Source organism: Myxine glutinosa, chromosome 1 (genome assembly GCF_964187855.1).
Source record: "Myxine glutinosa chromosome 1, kmMyxGlut1.1, whole genome shotgun sequence".
Taxonomy (NCBI): Eukaryota; Metazoa; Chordata; class Myxini; order Myxiniformes; family Myxinidae; genus Myxine; species Myxine glutinosa.
In genome coordinates, this window is record NC_136261.1 from 19,824,514 (window position 1) to 19,845,174 (window position 20,661).

Sequence of the window (20,661 nt, forward strand, 5' to 3'; positions counted from 1 at the left end):
TATATCCAACATCGTCCCAACGTCGGATGGCCTTTGCACCACATTGCCAATGCTAGCCCAATGTCGGATGGCTTTTACACCATATTGTCATTGTTAGCCCAATGTTGGATGGCTTTTACACCATATTGCCAATGTCAGCCCAATGTCAGATGTATTTTACACCATATTGTCAATGTTAGCCAAACGTCGGATGGCTTTTACACCATATTGCCAATGTTAACTCAACATCGGATGGCTTTTACATCATATTGCCAATGTTAGCTCAACGTCGGATGGCTTTTACACCATACTGTCATTGTTAGCCAAACGTCGGATGGCTTTTACACCATATTGTCATTGTTAGCCCAATGTCGGATGGCCTTTACACCATATTGTCATTGTTAGCTCAACCTCGGATGGCTTTTACACCATATTGCCAATGTTAGCTCAACGTCGGATGGCTTTTACACCATATTGCCAATGTTAGCTCAACGTCGGATGGCTTTTACACCATATTGTCAATGTTATCCAAACGTCGGATGGCTTTTACACCATATTGTCATTGTTAGCCCAATGTCGGATGGCTTTTACACCATATTGCCAATGTTAGCTCAACGTCGGATGGCTTTTGCACCATATTGTCATTGCCAGCCCAATGTTGGATGGCTTTTGCACCATATTGTCATTGTTAGCCCAATTTCGGATGGCCTTTACACCATATTGTCATTGTTAGCCCAATGTCGGATATCTTTTACACCATATTGCCAATGTTAGCCCAACGTCGGATGGATTTTACACCATATTGCCGATGCTAGTCCAACGTCGGATGGCTTTTACACCATATTGCCAACGTTACCCCAATGTCGGATGTATTTTACACCATATTGCCAATGCTAGCCCAATGTCGGATGGCTTTTACACCATATTGCCAACATCGTCCCAACGTCAGATGGCTTTTACACCATATTGCCAACGTTAGCCCAACGTCATTTTGATTTCTTCAAAATGCCAACAGGATTAGAACAGCGCACTGGATAATACCGAGTACCCCTACTAATATAATATATAGATGACCCCCTTCAAACAAACGCACACACCACGTTTTTTGGTGCAAATAATGCAGGCATTTGAAAACATTTATCTCAAGATTGGCAACTTTAAGATTCCGTTGCACAGATGTTCATCCATAAAAGGAAGCAGATGACTATTGCATGTCACAAGTAAACACAAGCAACAACAAGGTGGATTTGCGAGTTGGATGCAAAACCATCCATCGAGTTGGCAATGCTTTTGCGGTCGGATGCCGGCTGTGGTTTCACAAGTTCATCGCACAGATATTTTTTGATTGCATCGATTTTATTTTGTACCCATCACATCATCAATATCAAAATAATGTACACGTAAAGATCGAAATTGAAACTCGTATTGTGCATCTGTAGAACGTTAGTCATGATTTTGTTTCCAACGTTTTGCACAACTCGCTAAATTTACCAACAAAATATCATTTACAGTATCAATGGAAAGCCCTGTGATCGACAATGCTGTCAGACAAGCTCAGACTCTGCCTCCTGCTTTTTTCTTCCTTTCCACAGTGCCGTAGATAAGGTCACCGGAGGAGTTAAACACTGGAACGCCGGTGTCCGCTGGTGAGGGGGAGGACACAGATGAGAATACACGTAAAGTAAGTATTGTGATCCATAAGCCTTGTATCAAACATTGTCTTACTGAGCAAGTTGTTGCTAAATGTGCCAGAATTTGGGGCCTATTGACAAGACAACATATTGCTTAATAAAAATGATTTATTTATATCTGATCAACAGGGGCTCGCTGGATATCTTAGAGTTATGTACCTTGGCCTTTGAGATGTCTAGCTTAGGTTTACGGGGTACGGATTAGGATGTCGCCTGTACCACATAACCTATGACGTCATGATTATCATTAAAATATTCTACAGGAGGAGGCGCTCCGATGGTGAAAATTTCGTGCCCATCAGATCAACAGTTGCAGAGAAATTTTTTTCACAATGATCGGATAAGTGTTGTACTTGTCGAATTATGACGTCATAACGAAGGCACCGATGACATCATTAACATATTGTTGCGGATATGAGGACTGTATTTTTTTGATTGTGTGTATTATTATTAGTGTTTATTCTGCGCCTCCTGCCTCCGGAGCTGTGTAAAGGTCAAAGGGCGTCCCATAATTCGTCCATAAAGCATCCACACCACAGCCAATCATAGAATACCCCTGTTCAATAGTTATATCTTATTATGTGTTTTAGGGTAAGGCTGTGTCTCCCATTAATTGAAATACTCCATTGCACCAGTGAAAGAGATAGATTCCCTTCATTCCCATTCCCAAAAAAACTTTTCATTCCCCTTTTCGTCAATTGCCATTCGCATTGCCAACCAACAATTGCCGCCATTGGCCACGAGGCAGGGTTGGGGAAGAAAGGCGGGTCCCCACCTCGTCATAGAGGGGAGGAGTGAGTCAGCCCCACTCAACCAACCACGAACAAGGGGTTGGACTTGGAGAGGGTGTGGAGAAAAACATCGAGGAGGTTCGCGAAGGTTGAGGGGCGGGGCCTATATAACCCGCAGCTAGGGCGTTTCCTGAGGAGATGAGCTTGTACAGAGAGATGGGAGGGAGTCCAAGCAGTTGGGTCCAAGAGAGGCGCTTTGAGTTGAGTCCGAGAGAAGTCCAGAGTTGAGCTGCAGCTCGAGCCACCGAAACTGCATTTACTGCAGCTCGAGCCACCGAAACTGCATTTACTGCAGCTCGAGCCACCGAAACTGCAGCCACAGCAGCGTGAGGCCTGGACGGCAGTTTGGAGCAGGGCCGCGAAGGAGCGGCGGCTGCCCAACGAGTCGATCGGCTGCAGGACCAGTTGCACCTCCCTATCCCGCCAGCCATCCATCTCCCGCCAGTCCTATCATCATTCCCCGTGTGAGTCTGTCCTTGTTTGTTCTGTCCCTGGGTTAATTAAGACTGTAGGTAAGCTAGCGTTGCACTGTGTATCTAATATCTTCTGTAAATTATTTTCTTATCCTGCTTTCTTCCTGCTTATGTGTGTAAATAATAAATCCAATTACTCTGCTGTACGTCTTCTTCCTCTTTGCATTCGGTCGCTTTAGAGTTTTCCAGATTGAGCAGCCGCGGTGCGATACGGCCAACGTTTGGGTTGAATCGGGTTCTAGTCGGGGAATAACTGTTCGGTCGCGGTAATACCACCGCTCGGTCAAAATAACATCTTAACCGCGTCCGTAACAATTGGTGTCCGGGAGTGAGATACGAGGCCCGGAGCGCGCTTAACGCGCTCAAAATTACAAGCTGCTGGAAATTTGTTTTGTGTTGTAAAGAAAAACCCGAATTTTGAAATCGCGCCATGGCTGGTCAAGGCGATCGGATGCCGGTGGGTGAGCTAGAGGAGGGGTTAGGAGTAACCCAGGATCAGAGGGACGAAGTAGAGGAGAACTTTGGCAATGTGGTTGAGGGAGTATCAGACGCACAAAATGGCGTCCTCGCGCACGTGGGTGTAGCGGCACCAAATAGAGCCGCGCCCTTTGTACCAACGGTGGAAGACATGCAATTAATTATGGCTGAAATGAAGGCCCTTTTGGACAGGAACAGTGAGCGATTGGGAAACCAAATTGAAGCAATAACGAACGGAATGAGGGCCGATATGGAGCGAATCGGCAAGATTGGGGACAGAATGGGTGACCGCATGCAAAAATGTGGGGAGACCATGGATCGCATGGTGGGCGAAAGGGTCCCAGGGGTGCACGACGAGGTAACGCGGGTCGAGAAGCGCCGGTTGAGCGAAGCGGAGGAAAGCGCGGGTACAATGACGGGGGTAGAAATCGCGACACGGGGTTTGGAAAAGCCGGCGACCGATGAGGTAGAGGGTGTTTTATTAAAGCCAACGGTCGTCAAGGGGAACAAAGACAAAGCAGTGCTGGGAATTAAAATTGAAGAGATGACGGAGGTAGCCCGGGAATTGCAGGGAGAAATGGAAAATGTGCAAAGTCCCTGCTCACATCACGATGCTGTGCTTAACCCGAATGGAAGTTTGCAGGTTTTGGTGCGGGGAGGAAGAAGAACCCCGAAGGTGAGACGTGCTGTGTATTGTGCGGGGAGATTTTGTAAAAGGATGTTTAGCGACAAAAGAATTGTCGCGCGATTGGGATCGATATGGCACCCGGGCGTTGGTGAAGGGTCCCGTGTGAGTGGAAATGGCACGCGTGTGAGGAAAAAGTGTGCGTCGGCGAGTGGGTGTGTTATAAAGTGTGGGAGTGAAACCGAGTGCGAGCGAGAATGCACGTCGGGGTGTACGGAGTGTGACCCGGGGAGTGAGTTGGTGGTGGAGCGGGTGCGAGAATGCACACTTGGAATGGTTGAGGGTGTGCGAGGAAGCACACCTGAGTTGGTCATGGCGCGAGTGTGGGAGAGCCCATCTGAGCGCGTTAGTGGGTGGATGCCAGAGTGCACGCCCATGGTGAGTGTTACGGAGGACATAACGGGGGAGAGGTGTGGACCGAGGTGTGCGCAAGAGTGTGCGCGAGAGGTGTGGTGTGTAACAGGGAGAGCGTTGGTGGAATGTACGGACGGCGTTGGAACGCCAGGTTTTGTGAGGGTAAAAGGGGTAGCGTATGCGTGTGAGCATGCAGGTGAAGCATTGACGGTAACCGGGTTAGCGGTTAGGGCGACGGATAGCCGATGCGAGCACTCGGGGCGCGGGGTGCTTTGTTGGGTGCGAGGCCCGGCGCGGATCGATGCTGCGTCGCTTCTCTTCGAAGCGTCGTTGCCGATTCGGGCTTGGCCCCGCCCCGCACGGTCGAGTCCGGTCCGGGCCTTGTCGGGCGAGGTGACCGGTCCAGTTCAAGGGCGAGTGGGAGGAAGCGGACGGTGCCCCCTCGGGGGGACGGGGTTCCGACCGGGGGAGATTGAGCCATCGGGCCCGGGACCGCAAGGTGCCGCGCCGAGATGGTGCGTGGAATCTCGGCCCGACCAAACCACCTCCCTTGAACCGAAAGCCGGACGGATTCAACCTGCAGGCGACCAAACCACCCAAATTCATTGCTCGGCTTTACGAAGCCGAGTTTAATGATGTCACAACGCACTGAGGCTAGGATATAGTGGACTGTGATGATGGTGATAGTGATAGTGTTTTGATACGAAATTTAGAAAAGTGAATAGAATTGGCAGATGATTGGAAATTTTTGATTGGTTGGAATTTGGTAAGCAAAATTTATAGTAAGAGATGCCCCATGTGATGGGATGGCCAATCCACCATCCCTCACAAGGGGGGGCAAAGGAGCACTAGATTACGGGGTTGATGGCAGTGAAAACTAGCCCGGGTGGGTTAGGATATTGTGTGTAGGGATCTGGAAGAGATTGACATTAGGTAACGTTAAGGTTAGTTAGTGACAAGGATACCTGTAGTGGGGATGCAGGTAGATTAGTGTGGATGATAATGACGTGGTATGTGCTTAGTTTAAAGGGAAGACGGGGAGCACTAAGTTAGCAGGGCAACAGGTAGTTCAGATGATGCCGTGTGAGTGTTGGAGGTGTATTCAGGTGTATTGAGCAGTGTGTGAGGAACAGGTGTGACTGAACAGGTGTGATTGCACAGGTGTGCAACTGAACAGGTGGATGGAGCAGTGTATGAGGGAGTGATAGTGATGAGTCATGCTGACCAAATGGTCCAGGAAGAGGAGGAGGGTGCAGGTGGCACCAGGTGTGAGTGCACAGGTGTGCAACAACAGGTATGGAGAATGGTTGTGTGGAATAAATGGGAGTGCGGAATATATGGAGTATTGGCATGGATGGTCGTGGAGTGAGTATGATGGAAACAATGGAGTGGAGTGGATGGTGCGAAGGTGTGAATGGGGGAAGAGTGGACCCCCATCACGAATACCCGGGGCGGGTAGTGTAAGTGTTAGGTAGGGGGTATAGGTAAATTGTGGTTGGATATTGGCATCTGTGGTGCGGGTGGAAGAATGATGATTGGATGGGTGCATTAGTGTTGTGGAAATGGCTGGGCGTGTAGCCTGTTAGTGTGTGTAGTTGGTTTGGGCACTCCACCACTGTGAGGATGTCGGCCAGGTGAGGCCGCAGGTGGGCTCTGGGAGCCGGTAGTTGTGGATGGGGCCCGAGGATCCGGAGGACGGACCCGGGTAGCCCAATGCCAGAGGGCACCAAGGGGTGACAGAGCCAGGAGGGGCCTTCCCCAGTAGATAGGTTAGGTTAAGGAGCAGGTAAGCTCGGGTGGCAACTACAGTGGTGGAGGTGTGCAGGTGGGTAGACCTGCTGGGAGAGCTACACGCCCCAGCCCAGAAATTGTGCAAGGGCACCGGGAGATGAATCGGGGGAGTGAGACCCCAAATTGAGAAGCACCACAGTTTGGTCAATGGGAATTGGTTTTAGAACCCATAGAGTAAGTTGGCCAATGGATTGGCAGGGAGAGACCCCGGGTAGTGTAAAGTGTGTTAAAATCATTTAGAGGATAGTTAGGAAGAAGGATCTCCTCGCACCATCTGCATCCACTCACCTGAGGTGACAGGTACTCCGCACCATGCCATGTTTAATTATTTTTGATGCAAATGTTTTGGATTGTGAGACGCATCATGACGTGGGTGTGACATTGTGCCTTGATGTTCCATCTCTTCCTCCTTATGAGGATTGATGATGAATTGGGTGATGGTAAATTTTGAAATAGAGGGAGTGAAGACAAATTTGGTATTGGGGAAATATGGGGAGGACGTGACAGTAGTGACGGATTGGTAAATGTGTAGATTTTGTAAATATGGGGTAAGGGCAAGGGTAGTGTAGGTGACAGGGGGGGTGACATACGGTAGGGACGAGCTTTCTCATTTCGCTCTCCGTACGCATTTCGCCTTGCATTGCCTTATTGATGTGTACCCTTGTGACCTTACCCCTTGCTCATTTGTCTTGTCCCCCTTTTGTCTCCCACATGACCTGTGCGCCATTGGGCGCCGAGGGGAGCGTGCGTGAGTCGGCCATTGTGCGCCCGGAACTCTCAGAACCAGCTGTCTGCATCGATGCACCACATTATGGACCACATGCCTGTGGCCGAGCACCACTGATGGACCCCATGGGTTGGGGCATGGCCCCTCTGCTGGAACCGGCCATGAGGGCCCGAAATCTTGCTGGCGGACCTTGGCCACAGGGCACCGATGCCCCACAGGTGAACCACACGTAGTCAGCCCTGTGGGCCATAAATAAAATAAAATAAAAAGGACACATTGGGTGCAAGTTTTAATACAAATAGGCCGCCAGTAAGAAAATGAAAGAAAGACAACAACTGGAAGACAATAATAATAACCAGCAGAGGGAGCCGAAGAGCAAGAGACCACCTGCAGGGTTAGGGGTTGTTGAGTTTATTTTCATGCATTGAACACTGATGAACTGTGGTGACTGCACCGATTGGTGCTTGAGGGTGTGTTGGTGCGTTATAGGTGCTTTCATGGTGCATTGATGCAGAGCAGACTGTCTCCCCCCCCCCCCCCCCCCCAGAAAGAACAATTACAGGTCCTGGGTTAGTTTTGTAAATAAAAGCAGAGTCATTGTAAATAATGCTCCCCACCATCAGTGTGTAGTTTGAAGACCATTCCGCAATTCGGTTAACTGTGGGCGTAAGTCTGTTAGGCAGGGTGCAATGGAGCAGCGGGACACATTTATTTATGTTTTAAAACTGTCGCACTCAGGGTCAGGTTAAAAGTAGAGGGAACTACACCTACGTGTCACACTAAATAAAAGTTGTAGGCCCGGGACGTGCCTAAGAGGAGGAGGGTGCAGTGTTGTGGATATGAGGACTGTATTTTTTTGATTGTGTGTATTATTATTAGTGTTTATTCTGCGCCTCCTGCCTCCGGAGCTGTGTAAAGGTCAAAGGGCGTCCCATAATTAGTCCATAAAGCATCCACACCACAGCCAATCATAGAATACCCCTGTTCAATAGTTATATCTTATTATGTGTTTTAGGGTAAGGCTGTGTCTCCCATTAATTGAAATACTCCATTGCACCAGTGAAAGAGATAGATTCCCTTCATACCCATTCCCCAAAAAACTTTTCATTCCCCTTTTCGTCAATTGCCATTCGCATTGCCAACCAACAATTGCCGCCATTGGCCACGAGGCAGGGTTGGGGAAGAAAGGCGGGTCCCCACCTCGTCATAGAGGGGAGGAGTGAGACAGCCCCACTCAACCAACCACGAACAAGGGGTTGGACTTGGAGAGGGTGTGGAGAGAAACATCGAGGAGGTTCGCGAATGTTGAGGGGTGGGGCCTATATAACCCGCAGCTAGGGTGTTTCCCGAGGAGATGAGCTTGTACAGAGAGACGGGAGGGAGTCCAAGCAGTTGGGTCCAAGAGGGGCGCTTTGAGTTGAGTCCGAGAGAAGTCCAGAGTTGAGCTGCAGCTCGAGCCACCGAAACTGCATTTACTGCAGCTCGAGCCACCGAAACTGCATTTACTGCAGCTCGAGCCACCGAAACTGCATTTACTGCAGCTGGAGCCACCGAAACTGCAGCCACAGCAGCGTGAGGCCTGGACGGCAGTTTGGAGCAGGGCCGCGAAGGAGCGGCGGCTGCCCAACGAGTCGATCGGCTGCAGGACCAGTTGGACCTCCCTATCCCACCAGCCATCCATCTCCCGCCAGTCCTATCATCATTCCCCGCCAGTCCTATCATCATTCCCCGCGTGAGTCTGTCCTTGCTTGTTCTGTCCCTGGGTTAATTAAGACTGTAGGTAAGCTAGCGTTGCACTGTGTATCTAATATCTTCTGTAAATTATTTTCTTATCCTGCTTTCTTCCTGCTTATGTGTGTAAATAATAAATCCAATTACACTGCTGTACGTCTTCTTCCTCTTTGCATTCGGTCGCTTTAGAGTTTTCCAGATTGAGCAGCTGCGGTGCGATACGGCCAACGTTTGGGTTGAATCGGGTTCTCGTCGGGGAATAACTGTTCGGTCGCGGTAATACCACCGCTCGGTCAAAATAACATCTTAACCGCGTCCGTAACAACATCTTATTCCCCAAGGGGAGTACTTGACAATGAGCCATGTTTCAATTTTTCCATGGAGCAGTTTCGGAGATATGGAGGTGCAACATTTTTCCGTTTTTCCAAGATGGCGCCTGTACCACATGACCTATGACGTCAAGATTATCATTAAAATATTCTACAGGAGGAGGTGCTCCGATGGTGAAAATTTCGTGCCCATCAGACCAACAGTTGCTGAGAAAAAAAATTTCACAATGATTCGATAAGTGTTGTACTTGTCGAATTATGACGTCATAACGAAGGCACCGATGACATCATCATTAACAGATCTTAATTCCCCAAGGGGAATTACTGACAATGAGCCAGGTCTCAATTTTTTCCATGGAGCAGTTTCGGAGATATAGAGGTGAAACTTCTTTTGATTTTTTTTTCAAAGATGGCGTCTGTACCACGTGACCTATGACGTTATAATTATCATTTTAAAATTCTACAAGAGGAGCTGCACATATTCTGAAAATTTTGTGTCCATCAGACGAACAGTTGTAGAGGAATTTTTGTTTTATTCATACTGATCAGATCAAGCGTTGTACTTGTGTTCTTTTTGCTTCGTGAGCGTAGGGTAATAACAACCTCGGGTGCCCATATCATTACCCTGCGCTCACGAAGCGAAAAGCAGGGTTAGGCATTCAGTTGCATATACGTGTGGCGTACGTGTGCAGTGTCTGCATTTTAAAAAATCATTTTCTCGGCAACCGTTGGTCCGATTGACACGAAATCTTACCATAGAAGCGCCTCCGCCTGTATAATTTTTTTCTTCATAATTATGACGTCATCGGTCACGTGGTACAGACGCCATCTTGGAAAAATTTTACACCTCTTTTTCTCCTAAACCTCTCAATGGAAAAAGTTTAAACATGGCGCATTGTGAAGTACTCCCCATGGGGAATAAGATATGTGAATGATGATGTCATAGATGCCTCCATTATGACGTCATTATTCGACAAGTACAATGCTTGATCTGATCAGGATGAATTTTGTTGTATTAAGTGCATTTTATTTAACTGGGCATGTTTTTTAATTTTTTGGTTTGTGTTTATATTTCATCTCAGGATTCCCCGTCCGTGTTGTCTTGTGGTTCCTTCAACAAACCTGTTATTTCCTAAGGATACATGTCGCCCGATTCCCGGCATTCTCACGTGTGCATGCAGACCCTTTTCTGGGGAGGGGAATGTACGCCATCCGCTTGGGTGTGATCCGACCATCTGCGAAGAATATTGCTTCGGCATGGCGGATCCAAGTGAGTCCACTGGCCTTTAAGCTACTTCGCTTGAGCTTGTTGTATGTCGACCCAGCTACACTATCACCGTGGACTTTTCCATACAGGACAATGCATCAATGTTTGTTCCGTCCATCAGAAGGATCTTAAGCCAGAAGTCTTGTCTGCCAGCACTGGAGGTGTCTGTGAACAATCAGTTTTCTCCATTGTCTTTCGCGAAGAGTACTGCATATGAATTATCGCCGGCACCATGAACAAATTACAAATTCCTGCACCTTCAGTCGAATTTCAGGCCGAGCCAGCTGGTGGAATAAATACTTGGGCCACAAGCGGTCTCCCCAGCCGACCCCACATGGTGGGAATAATTATGTCAGTTAAAGGAAAAGAGGAAGATTATGGAGCAAACAAAGATTCAAATATAGATTTGCTTTGCTGTTTGCTTCATTACAGGGAGATCTGATGGCTAATCCATTTATTTACTGGCCCTCCAATCTGGAGGATGTTCTGGGAATGATTTCACAAATGTTTTTGGAGAAACACATGACTGGCAAAGGAATGTCTTGTAGACACGGAATGCTGTCAGTACATCTGGAGAGCTGTCAGAAACAGCCCGGTCATGGTAGATTTTTAAAAACCTATTCAAGAGCAATGTGAAGGCAAGGCTAGTGCAGCTTTCCAAAAATATTGCTTAAATAGCGAATGAATGACGTTCGGGGCACATTTTAACGATTTTTCCAAAAGCTGTCCGGTTTTCTCTCGCAGTCATGTCTTCAGTCTGGCTGGTTTCCCATCCTGGGTTTGGAACTTGTGCTTGATGTTTGGAACGCTCCATGTATTTAATGTTTCATTACATCAGCGCTCTATCTTGTTATCGGTGGCATTCTGTGATACCGACTTCCCTCCTGCTTCCAAACTTATGTAAACAGTTCTGGATCTGTGATTCCACCATATACACACCAACCTGTCTGAGATACAAAAGTAACAGGCCGTGACACTCGGCTTCGTCGTGGGAGATTCCAATGCTTTTGAGGGCCTCACTTTCCATGGAATCAGGAAGGGAGAGGTGAGAGGCAGGCTTGTCAAACCAAAAGGGATTACTCCATCAAGCTTTGAATGAAGGCCTTGTAGGTTGTTAAAGGTTCAGATTGTGCAAGGAACGACCTTATACGATGGAAAATTCCCAGATTGTGGCTGGCTTTGGAGGCCATCTTGCAAATATGGTCTTCCCAAGAGAAATCATGGCTGATGGTGAGGCCCAAAAAGTTTGCTTAGGAAGTAGATTGCAGGTTTTGCAAGACGCTCCTTTTGGAGAGAGTGTGTGTGTGTGTGTGTGTGTGTGTGTGTGTGTGTGTGTGTGTGTGTGTGTGTGTCATTTCTGCTCCTTATTCTAGCTCCTTATTCTAGCTCCTTATTCTATCAAAGGTCTGCACAGAGGGAAGAGGCTGCTGCTGCCTGTTTGCCTGAAGGATGTAAAATGATACGGCAGAAGATTAAATCTTCAGCAAAAAGGATTTTCCAGGGATTTCCAGGCAGGATTTTCCAGGGAGTCAGAAAAATAATTGATGAAGATGAGGAACAAGACGGGGCCCCAGACACTGCGTTGAGGCACGGCAACCTTGGCAGGGACAAAAGTGAAAAATTGAAAACTGAACACATCTTGCAATTCTCAGTTTTTCACATTTTCAGTTTTGCTTCCATTTTGTAATTCCAAAGGCCCAAATATTCCCACCTTCTGTAGTTGGCTTAGGGAACGTTTCCAGCACTGGTTGAATTCCAGTCATTCTTGAACTAGCTCGACTGAAGGTGACAAGGATTTGTTCAGGATGTCGAGGACATGTCATCACTATTCATAAAACACATGGAATTAGAAATGTTTACCAAGAACAAGTGACTTGAGGAGGTCTGTGCTGCAAACCCCACCCGAGTCATATCAAAGACTTTAAAATGGTACCAGTGTTGTTTCCTTGCTTGAAGCTCAGCATTTAAAAGGATAGAGCATGGACAATCCCTGGGATAGCAATGGCAAACCACCCAGTATAACCCTTGCTGAGAAACTGCTCCGTGAGCACCAACTCTCTATAAAGACGAGCCCCTTGACTTTACTTGTATCTGAGCAACGATGTACACATTGATGCTTCACTTTGTACGTGATACCTCAGTGTAACAGTTTATATCTGGGTCGGTATTCAAATCCAGGCCAGAGAGCTCAGTGGCGACTGCGTATACCTTCAAGTTGTCCTCCCAGCCACTGAAATAACATTTTATTTTCTCAAGAATAATCCTCCATTTTGGTGTTGTTGAATAGTTTTGAATTTCTGTAGTGTGCCTTGAATCCCAGTAAGTTTATGCACATCAATATTCAATATTCAATATTATATATATACAAGAACGTTTGACCCCAACAAAAAATTGTCAATAAAGTTGGCTCAATAAAAAATTGACCCCAGATTAAACCAGATAATGGCCCACAGGCCTCGATTGGGTCTTTTACTTGTACATTACCTGCGTTTTTATCCCCAGGAGCGATCAAGTAACATGTATTGTGAAGATCGTATGTTGTTGTTTTGATTTGTTGTCAACGACACAAATTTAATTATTATAGTGTTTACACATGCACCTGTCATTAAAAAGATTGCTTTACACAGGTTTATTATAACACCTCTGTGTTCAGGCCTTGAGTGAGTATGTTGCTTATACACTGCCTGGGTTTTTCCTGGGAGTGATCGAGTAATATGTTTTATGAAGATTGTATGTTGAGGTTGTTTTGATTTATTGTCAACGACACTAATTTAACTAGAACTGCCACTTTAAAACTGCTGGCAGTGATGACCGGTTTACTCGCACCCACTTTTGATACAACCCCACTTTTGATACAACCCCACTTTTCATACAACCCCACTTTTGATACAACCCCACATTTGATACAACCCCACTTTTGATACAACCCCACTTTCATTGGACATGCTTTGACACAACCCCCTTGGATACAACCCTGATAAACACACACACACACAAACACACACACACCGCCCCTTCACACACCCCCCCTTCACACACACTCACACACACACACACACACACACACACACACACACACACACACACACATCCCCCCTCCCCCCACACTCACACCCCTCCACACATACACACACACACATACACACATACACACACACACACATCCAACCCCCCCTCCTTCACACAACTCCTCCCCCCACGTACACACATATCCACCCCCCCCCCCACACCCACACACCCACACACAAACACCCCTCCCCCCACACGCACACCCCTCCACACATACACACCCACACACACACCCCCCACCTCCACACATACACACACACACACACACACACATCTGCCCCCCATCCATATGCACAACCCAACCCCCCCACCCACACACACACACATATTCACCCCCCCCCACCCCCACACACACACACATCCACCCCTCCGTACTACAAATCCACCACACACACCCCTCCACACATACACACACACACACCTGCCCCCCCCCCATACGCACACCCCAACCCCCCCCCCCACACACACATATCCCCCTCCCCCCCACCCACACACACAGACATCCACACACACACACATCCACACGCACACACACATCCTACCCCCACCCACACACACACCCTACCCCCACCCACACACACACCCTACCCCCACCCACACACACACTCTACCCACACCCACACACACCCCCCACCCCTCCCCCCACACACACCCCTCCAAACACACACACCCCTCCAAACACACACACACACAACAACCCCCCCCCCCACACCCCCCTCCCCTACACACACACACACACCCCACCCCCAACACACACACACACACACATATCCACACAAACACCCGCACACCCCTCCCCCCACACGCACACACATATCCAGCCAAATGCACATCCCCCTCCCTCCACCCCCCAAGACACATTCCCCACACGCATCCCCCGACACACACCCCCACCCCCCCCCCCACACACACACACCCCTCCACACATACACACACCCCCACCCCCCCCCCACACACACACCCCTCCCCCACACACACACCCCTCCACACATACACACACACACACACATCCGACCCCCCCTCCTCCACACGCACACACGAACCCCCCCCCCGCCCCCCACATACACACATATCCACCTCCCCACACACACCCACACATATCCCCCCCCCCCACCCACACACACACACATCCAAACACACACACACACACACACACACACACACACCCACACAAACACCCCTCCCCCCACACGCACACCCCTCCACACATATTCCCCCTCCCCCCCACACGCACACCCCTCCACACATACACCCCCCCCCCACATACACGCATATCCACCCCCCCCCCCCCACACACACACACACGCCCACACACACACGCCCACACACACACACACACATCCACACACACACACACAAACACACACACAAACACCCTCCCTCCCACCACACCCACACAAACACACATACCCCCACCCCTAACACACATACACACGCACACATCCCTCCCCCTCCCCCACACCCACACATCTCTCCCCCCCCCCCCCCCCCCACACACACATCCACACGTGTCAATCCATGCACTGATTGCAGAAAAAGCCATTTAAAAAAGAAATTTAACCTGAAATTGCAGACAGAATTATTTATTTTATCTGAGAAGCTAAACGATTCTTCTTCTTCTTTCGTACCTCAAACTTTAGGTGAAATGCGATCGATTTTTAAAAAATCAGAATTTGAGCAAATCTGTTTCATTCCTTTGTTAATATGCCTGCCCGATTGATAAATCTGCAATTTGAATTTCATTTGAGGTTGAAATGATCGCGGGAGATCGCGTTATAGTGATGACGTCTTGGATGGACATCTTCTTCTTCAGTCGCTCACAACTTTGAGTGAAATACGATCGAGTTAAAAATAGTCAGAATTTGAGCAAATCTGTTTCATTCGTTTGTTAATATGCCTCATCTATTGACAAATCTGCAATTATAATTTTTTTTGAGGTTGAAATGACCGCGGGAGATCGCGTTATAGTGATGACGTCCTGGATGGACATCTTCTTCTTCAGTCGCTCACAACTTTGAGTGAAATACGATCGAGTTAAAAATAGTCAGAATTTGAGCAAATCTGTTTCATTCGTTTGTTAATATGCCTCATCTATTGACAAATCTGCAATTATAATTTTTTTTTGAGGTTGAAATGATCGCGGGAGATCGCGTTATAGTGATGACGTCCTGGATGGACATCCTCTTCTTCAGTCGCTCACAACTTTGAGTGAAATACGATCGAGTTAAAAATAGTCAGAATTTGAGCAAATCTGTTTCATTAGTTTGTTAATATGCCTCATCTATTGACAAATCTGCAATTATAATTTTTTTTGAGGTTGAAATGACCGTGGAAGATCGCGTTATAGTGATGACGTCCTGGATGGACATCTTCTTCTTCAGTCGCTCACAACTTTGAGTGAAATACGATCGAGTTAAAAATAGTCAGAATTTGAGCAAATCTGTTTCATTCGTTTGTTAATATGCCTCATCTATTGACAAATCTGCAATTATAATTTTTTTTGAGGTTCAAATGACCGCGGGAGATCGCGTTATCGTGATCACGTTCTGGAAAGACAATTGGTGTGTTTCTTCTTCTTTCAACAATAAAGACTTATAGCTTCGAGACCGTACATCCAATCATCTTGAAATTTTGCACACTTGTTCCGCTTGATGAGAGCTAAATTGCATTAAAAAGTCAAGTCGATGCATGCAGTGGTTCAAGAGTTACAAGCTTTTTAAAATTTAATTTCCATTATTTATTGCGGCCAAACCATGCGACTTATCAAAACGTCTCAAGTAACGTTGAAACATACCCCCATGAGGAACATGTGTGTAAAGTTTCCACTCGATATCTCCACAAATTATGGAGGTGATTCCATTTCTAGTTTGAGCTTTAAAACGTCATAACTCTGAAACCATGTGTCGGATGACGTCGTGCTCGCTGACCTTTTTGTTCGTCATGGGTATGCGAATATGCATGCCAGGTTTGGGCTCGATCCGTTCAGCCGTTGCGGAGAAAAAGGGGTTTTTGTGTTTTTTCACGAAAAACAAGATGGCGGCCGAACCATGTGACGTATGACTTCGAAAAGTTTTGCATTCTGAGTTTTTTTAACTAAGCATCTGGGGAAAAAATCCCATTTTCGGGGGAGAAAAGTTTTTGTTTGACGAATTCTTACCTCTTAACGTTAGCATTTTTAATATACTCGATACACATGTCTTTTGTTCCCGTTGAAGAGTTCTTTAGAATGAGCCATTCCTCAAATTTTTCCATTGAGGCGTTTCGGAGATACAGAGGGGAAAAGTTGAATTTGTTTTACAAGATGGCGCCCATACCATGTGACCTATGACGTCATAATTAGCATTATAAAATTCTGGGAGCCGAGCCGATCATTTGATGAAAATTTCCTGTCAATCCGACCAGGGGTTGCTGAGAACATTAATTATGAAGTTTTCGGAGGTGCAAAATAGGGCGGAAGAATAATAATAAGAAAAACTCTAGCAGTAATAATAGGTTACTCTCCATTTCATGGAGAGTAAACCTAATTATTATAGTGCTTACACATGCACCTGTCATTAAAAAGATTGCTTTACACAGGTTTATTATAACACCTCTGTGTTCAGGCCTCAAGTGAGTATGTTGCTTATACACTGCCTGGGTTTTTCCTGGGAGTGATCGAGTAATATGTTTTGTGAAGATCGTATGTTGAGGTTGTTTTGATTTGTTGTCAACGACACAAATTTAATTATTATAATGTTTACACATGCACCTGTCATTAAAAAGATTGCTTTACACAGGTTTATTATAACACCTCTGTGTTCAGGCCTTGAGTGAGTATGTTGCTTATACACTGCCTGTGTTTTTCCTGGGAGTGATCGAGTGATATGTTTTGTGAAGATCGTATGTTGAGGTTGTTTTGATTTATTGTCAACGACACTAATTTAATTATTATAGTGCTTACACATGCACCTGCCATGAAAAAGATTGCTTTACACAGGTTTATTATAACACCTCCGTGTTCAGGCCTCGAGTGTGTATGTTTCTTATACACTGCCTGTGTTTTTCCTGGGAGCAATCGAGTAATATGTATTGTGAAGATCGTATGTTGAGGTTGTTGTGATTTGTTGTTAACGACATTAATTTAATTATCATAGTGCTTACACATGCACCTGTCATTAAAAAGATTGCTTTACACAGGTTTATTATAACACCTCCGTGTTCAGGCCTCGAGTGTGTATGTTGCTTATACACTGCCTGTGTTTTTCCTGGGAGCAATCGAGTAATATGTTTTGTGAAGATCGTATGTTGAGGTTGTCTTGATTTGTTGTCAACGACACAAATTTAACTATTATAATGTTTACACATGCACCTGTCATTAAAAAGATTGCTTTACACAGGTTTATTATAACACCTCCGTGTTCAGGCCTCGAGTGAGTATGTTGCTCATACACTGCCTGTGTTTTTCCTGTGAGCAATCGAGTAATATGTATTGTGAAGATCGTATGTTGAGGTTGTTGTGATTTGTTGTATTTAAAAAATAACATTTATAAAAAGAAGTTAAAAAGAAGGGAAACTGGTCCGGGTGCATTTTGCAACGCCCAAGATTGGTAAGTCATATGAAACCATAAGGCCAACACTCCCCAATTTGTCATGCAGGAAATATTTAAATGCCTATTTCATTGAATTTGCCTGGGCAAAGCCGGGTACTTCAGCTAGTTTTCTATAATTGTTGATTGTCCAACAATTTATGCGTGATCGAATAAAAGCTTGAAGTCTAATTAGCAATTATCTGTCGCATTATTCTATTGAGAAGCGTGATAAGTGATGTAGTCAGCTCTAAACTGTTTGGTATTAAGTTGAGCTTCCTAAAAATTGAATCTGACTCGAACTGATAATGGAGAAGTGCTAGAAAATGCAGTCGTATCATAAAGCAAACCATAATGAAGTAGGGAAAGAAGAATGAAGTAAGTGAAGTAATGAAGTAAGCAGTCCTTTCTTCAATGCGGACACAAATATATCATCTGTTTTGCAAGATGGGGTATTTGACTGGTATACTGCTTGAATTCCAATGTGTGGTTGTCTTCTTCTTTGGTTTTATGCAGGACAAGACTGTGGGGTGTCATTGGGTACTTGGGTATTGGGTACTGTGGGGTACTCAGCATCATTGGCTGAGAGCTTGGCTATGATACCTTCTGTAGGTGAGGGCAGGAATTTGGAATTTGGTCATGGTGCTGGCGATAGCTTGCCCACTCTTCAGGAATGGATCTTCAACATCCATCAACGAATGCTGGCAGACGCATTGATCAATCACCTTGCCTGTGAAACACCAGGATGATAATTTATAGCTGTGTCGGAATTCAAACCCAGGCTGGACAGCTTTGAGGTGAGTGTGCGTACCTCCAGGCAATCCTTCCATCTAGTCTGTATGAAACCACCAGATGACAAACTATCCTACCTTGCCACCTTTGACCCCTTTTCTGATGTGTAGCCATTCCGCGCTCCAACATACAACTCATGGAAAGTGCCAGACATACTCACTTAGAATAGCTTCATTGTCAGCAGAGAGACAGAGACGAAGTGGATATCCTTGTTTGTCATACACGACGTTTCCATCCGGGGTGAGGAGCACTCGATTCATGATATCCACACGCTGGGAAACAGGGAGAGGGAAGATGTGCCTGAAAAATGTTGAAGTGCTCAGTATATCCTCATGTGTCATTTTATCCACTTGTATGTTAATGTAATGTCCTTGTCTGAACATTTAAATGATACTGAGGGCACTTAAAGGATACGTGAACACTGAACAATGTTTAACCAACAGAGGCTTTAGCAAAGGAAACAACAGTAGAAATGCTGAAGTGAAAAGCTTGAATGCAGGAATTCCAGAAGCTTGCATTTTGTGATTTAAGAGCAGATCTGTGGCCTTGGAATCCTGGCACAAGATACTAATGCCGGCAAATTTCTGCAGGGCAATAGCCTACATGTGCACTTCTCTGCAATGCTTTTGTTGAAGGATTGCTACTGTCCAATGAAAAATTCCTCATACTACACGACAAAGCCACATTAACGAAGTTCATTCTTTCACATTTAACTGATAAATATACACACAACTATCTTCATTAGAAGCAAACTTGGTACATACTGTGATCATGATCACTCAAGCTATTTGTTTGATGTTTTTGATCAGTGGCTCGTGGAGGAGCTCATACATATATCAAATGCAGAACAAAGACATTAGTAGACATCAGTGTAGTTTTATGTGAATCACAAGCATCTTTGGAGACAATGGACCAACACATGATATATGGGATTTGAACCAATGTTCCCTACATGGCAGACGGGACTCTTAGCTCTACACTAGCCTCGATCTTGTATACAAAATTTTTTTTAAAAAAGATGGTGAGCCAGGATTTCAAGTGGGAACACGGAGGCCAACCTAACAGAAACATTAAAACAGGACTTTAGTACAAAGGCGCTCTTTCATGAAAAAAAAATTGTCATAAAAAAGTGTCAGTGGGATGTATAGCGGAAAAGCCTATCACTAATGAAATACTCAACACAGGCTATCTAGATAAATGAAGTAAAAAACAAAACAAAAAAACTACCGGTTATATTCATGATCTCTCATAACTCTCTCAATGAAGATAATGGCATTTCATTAATTCAGGCCAATAATTATTCATTACGATTGCAGTCGTTCAACAGATGAGTCCAGAAACCGCAGTTCTGAAAGATATCTGCGATCATAAAGCGGTCGCCAAGGGTGTAAGACTCCCCCGACCGGAGGCTTACCCTTGCCGATAGCCCGCGACTTACCCTTGGCCCGCAATCCAATAATGGCCATATTTTGTTGGGACCACCATATGACCTTGACCTTCAACATTCATGGATACAATGTAGATAAAAACAAAATAATAAAAATTTAAAATTAAAAAAAATAAAATTAATTAAATTAAATAGTTTATAATTAAAAATTTTTAATAATAATAAAAATAGAAAATCGGAGGAAAAGTATTCAAATTATGATCAAAAATGTGTTTTTGTTAATTAGGTCCCAATCCCAAAAAAGTAGGTCAAGGACGCTAATCAAATATCAAGTGCACGACTTCAGTGCAGGTACACTTATGATGCAAAAACATCTTGAAAGGCCAACCGGTCTTTGAGATTCCACATTTGAAAAAAATGAGCGATGACAAAAAAGTGTTTTTTTTCTTCTTCTTTTTTTCAGACTGCCACTTGACCTTGACCTTTAACTTGGAGGGGCATGATATAGATTAAGCATAAATGTGACTTGCTCCAGCCTATCTAGAGAGGGCCA

The 20,661-nt window shown here is 45.7% G+C and overlaps 1 protein-coding gene across 2 annotated transcripts in view; it reads right to left on the reverse strand.

Annotated features, from left to right (window-relative positions):
* Window positions 1-849: 849 nt before the first annotated feature.
* Window positions 850-20,661, reverse strand: part of LOC137421662 (uncharacterized) — a 102,569-nt gene continuing 82,757 nt past the window's right edge. For both annotated transcript variants that reach the window (XM_078787148.1, XM_068107943.2), the window contains exons 9-10: window positions 18,882-18,993; window positions 850-1,622 (exon numbers count right to left, since the gene is read on the reverse strand). In XM_078787148.1, coding sequence (XP_078643274.1) covers window positions 1,534-1,622; window positions 18,882-18,993 — 201 coding nt within the window. In that variant the 3' untranslated portion in view covers window positions 850-1,533. The remainder of the gene's footprint in view (window positions 1,623-18,881; window positions 18,994-20,661) is intronic.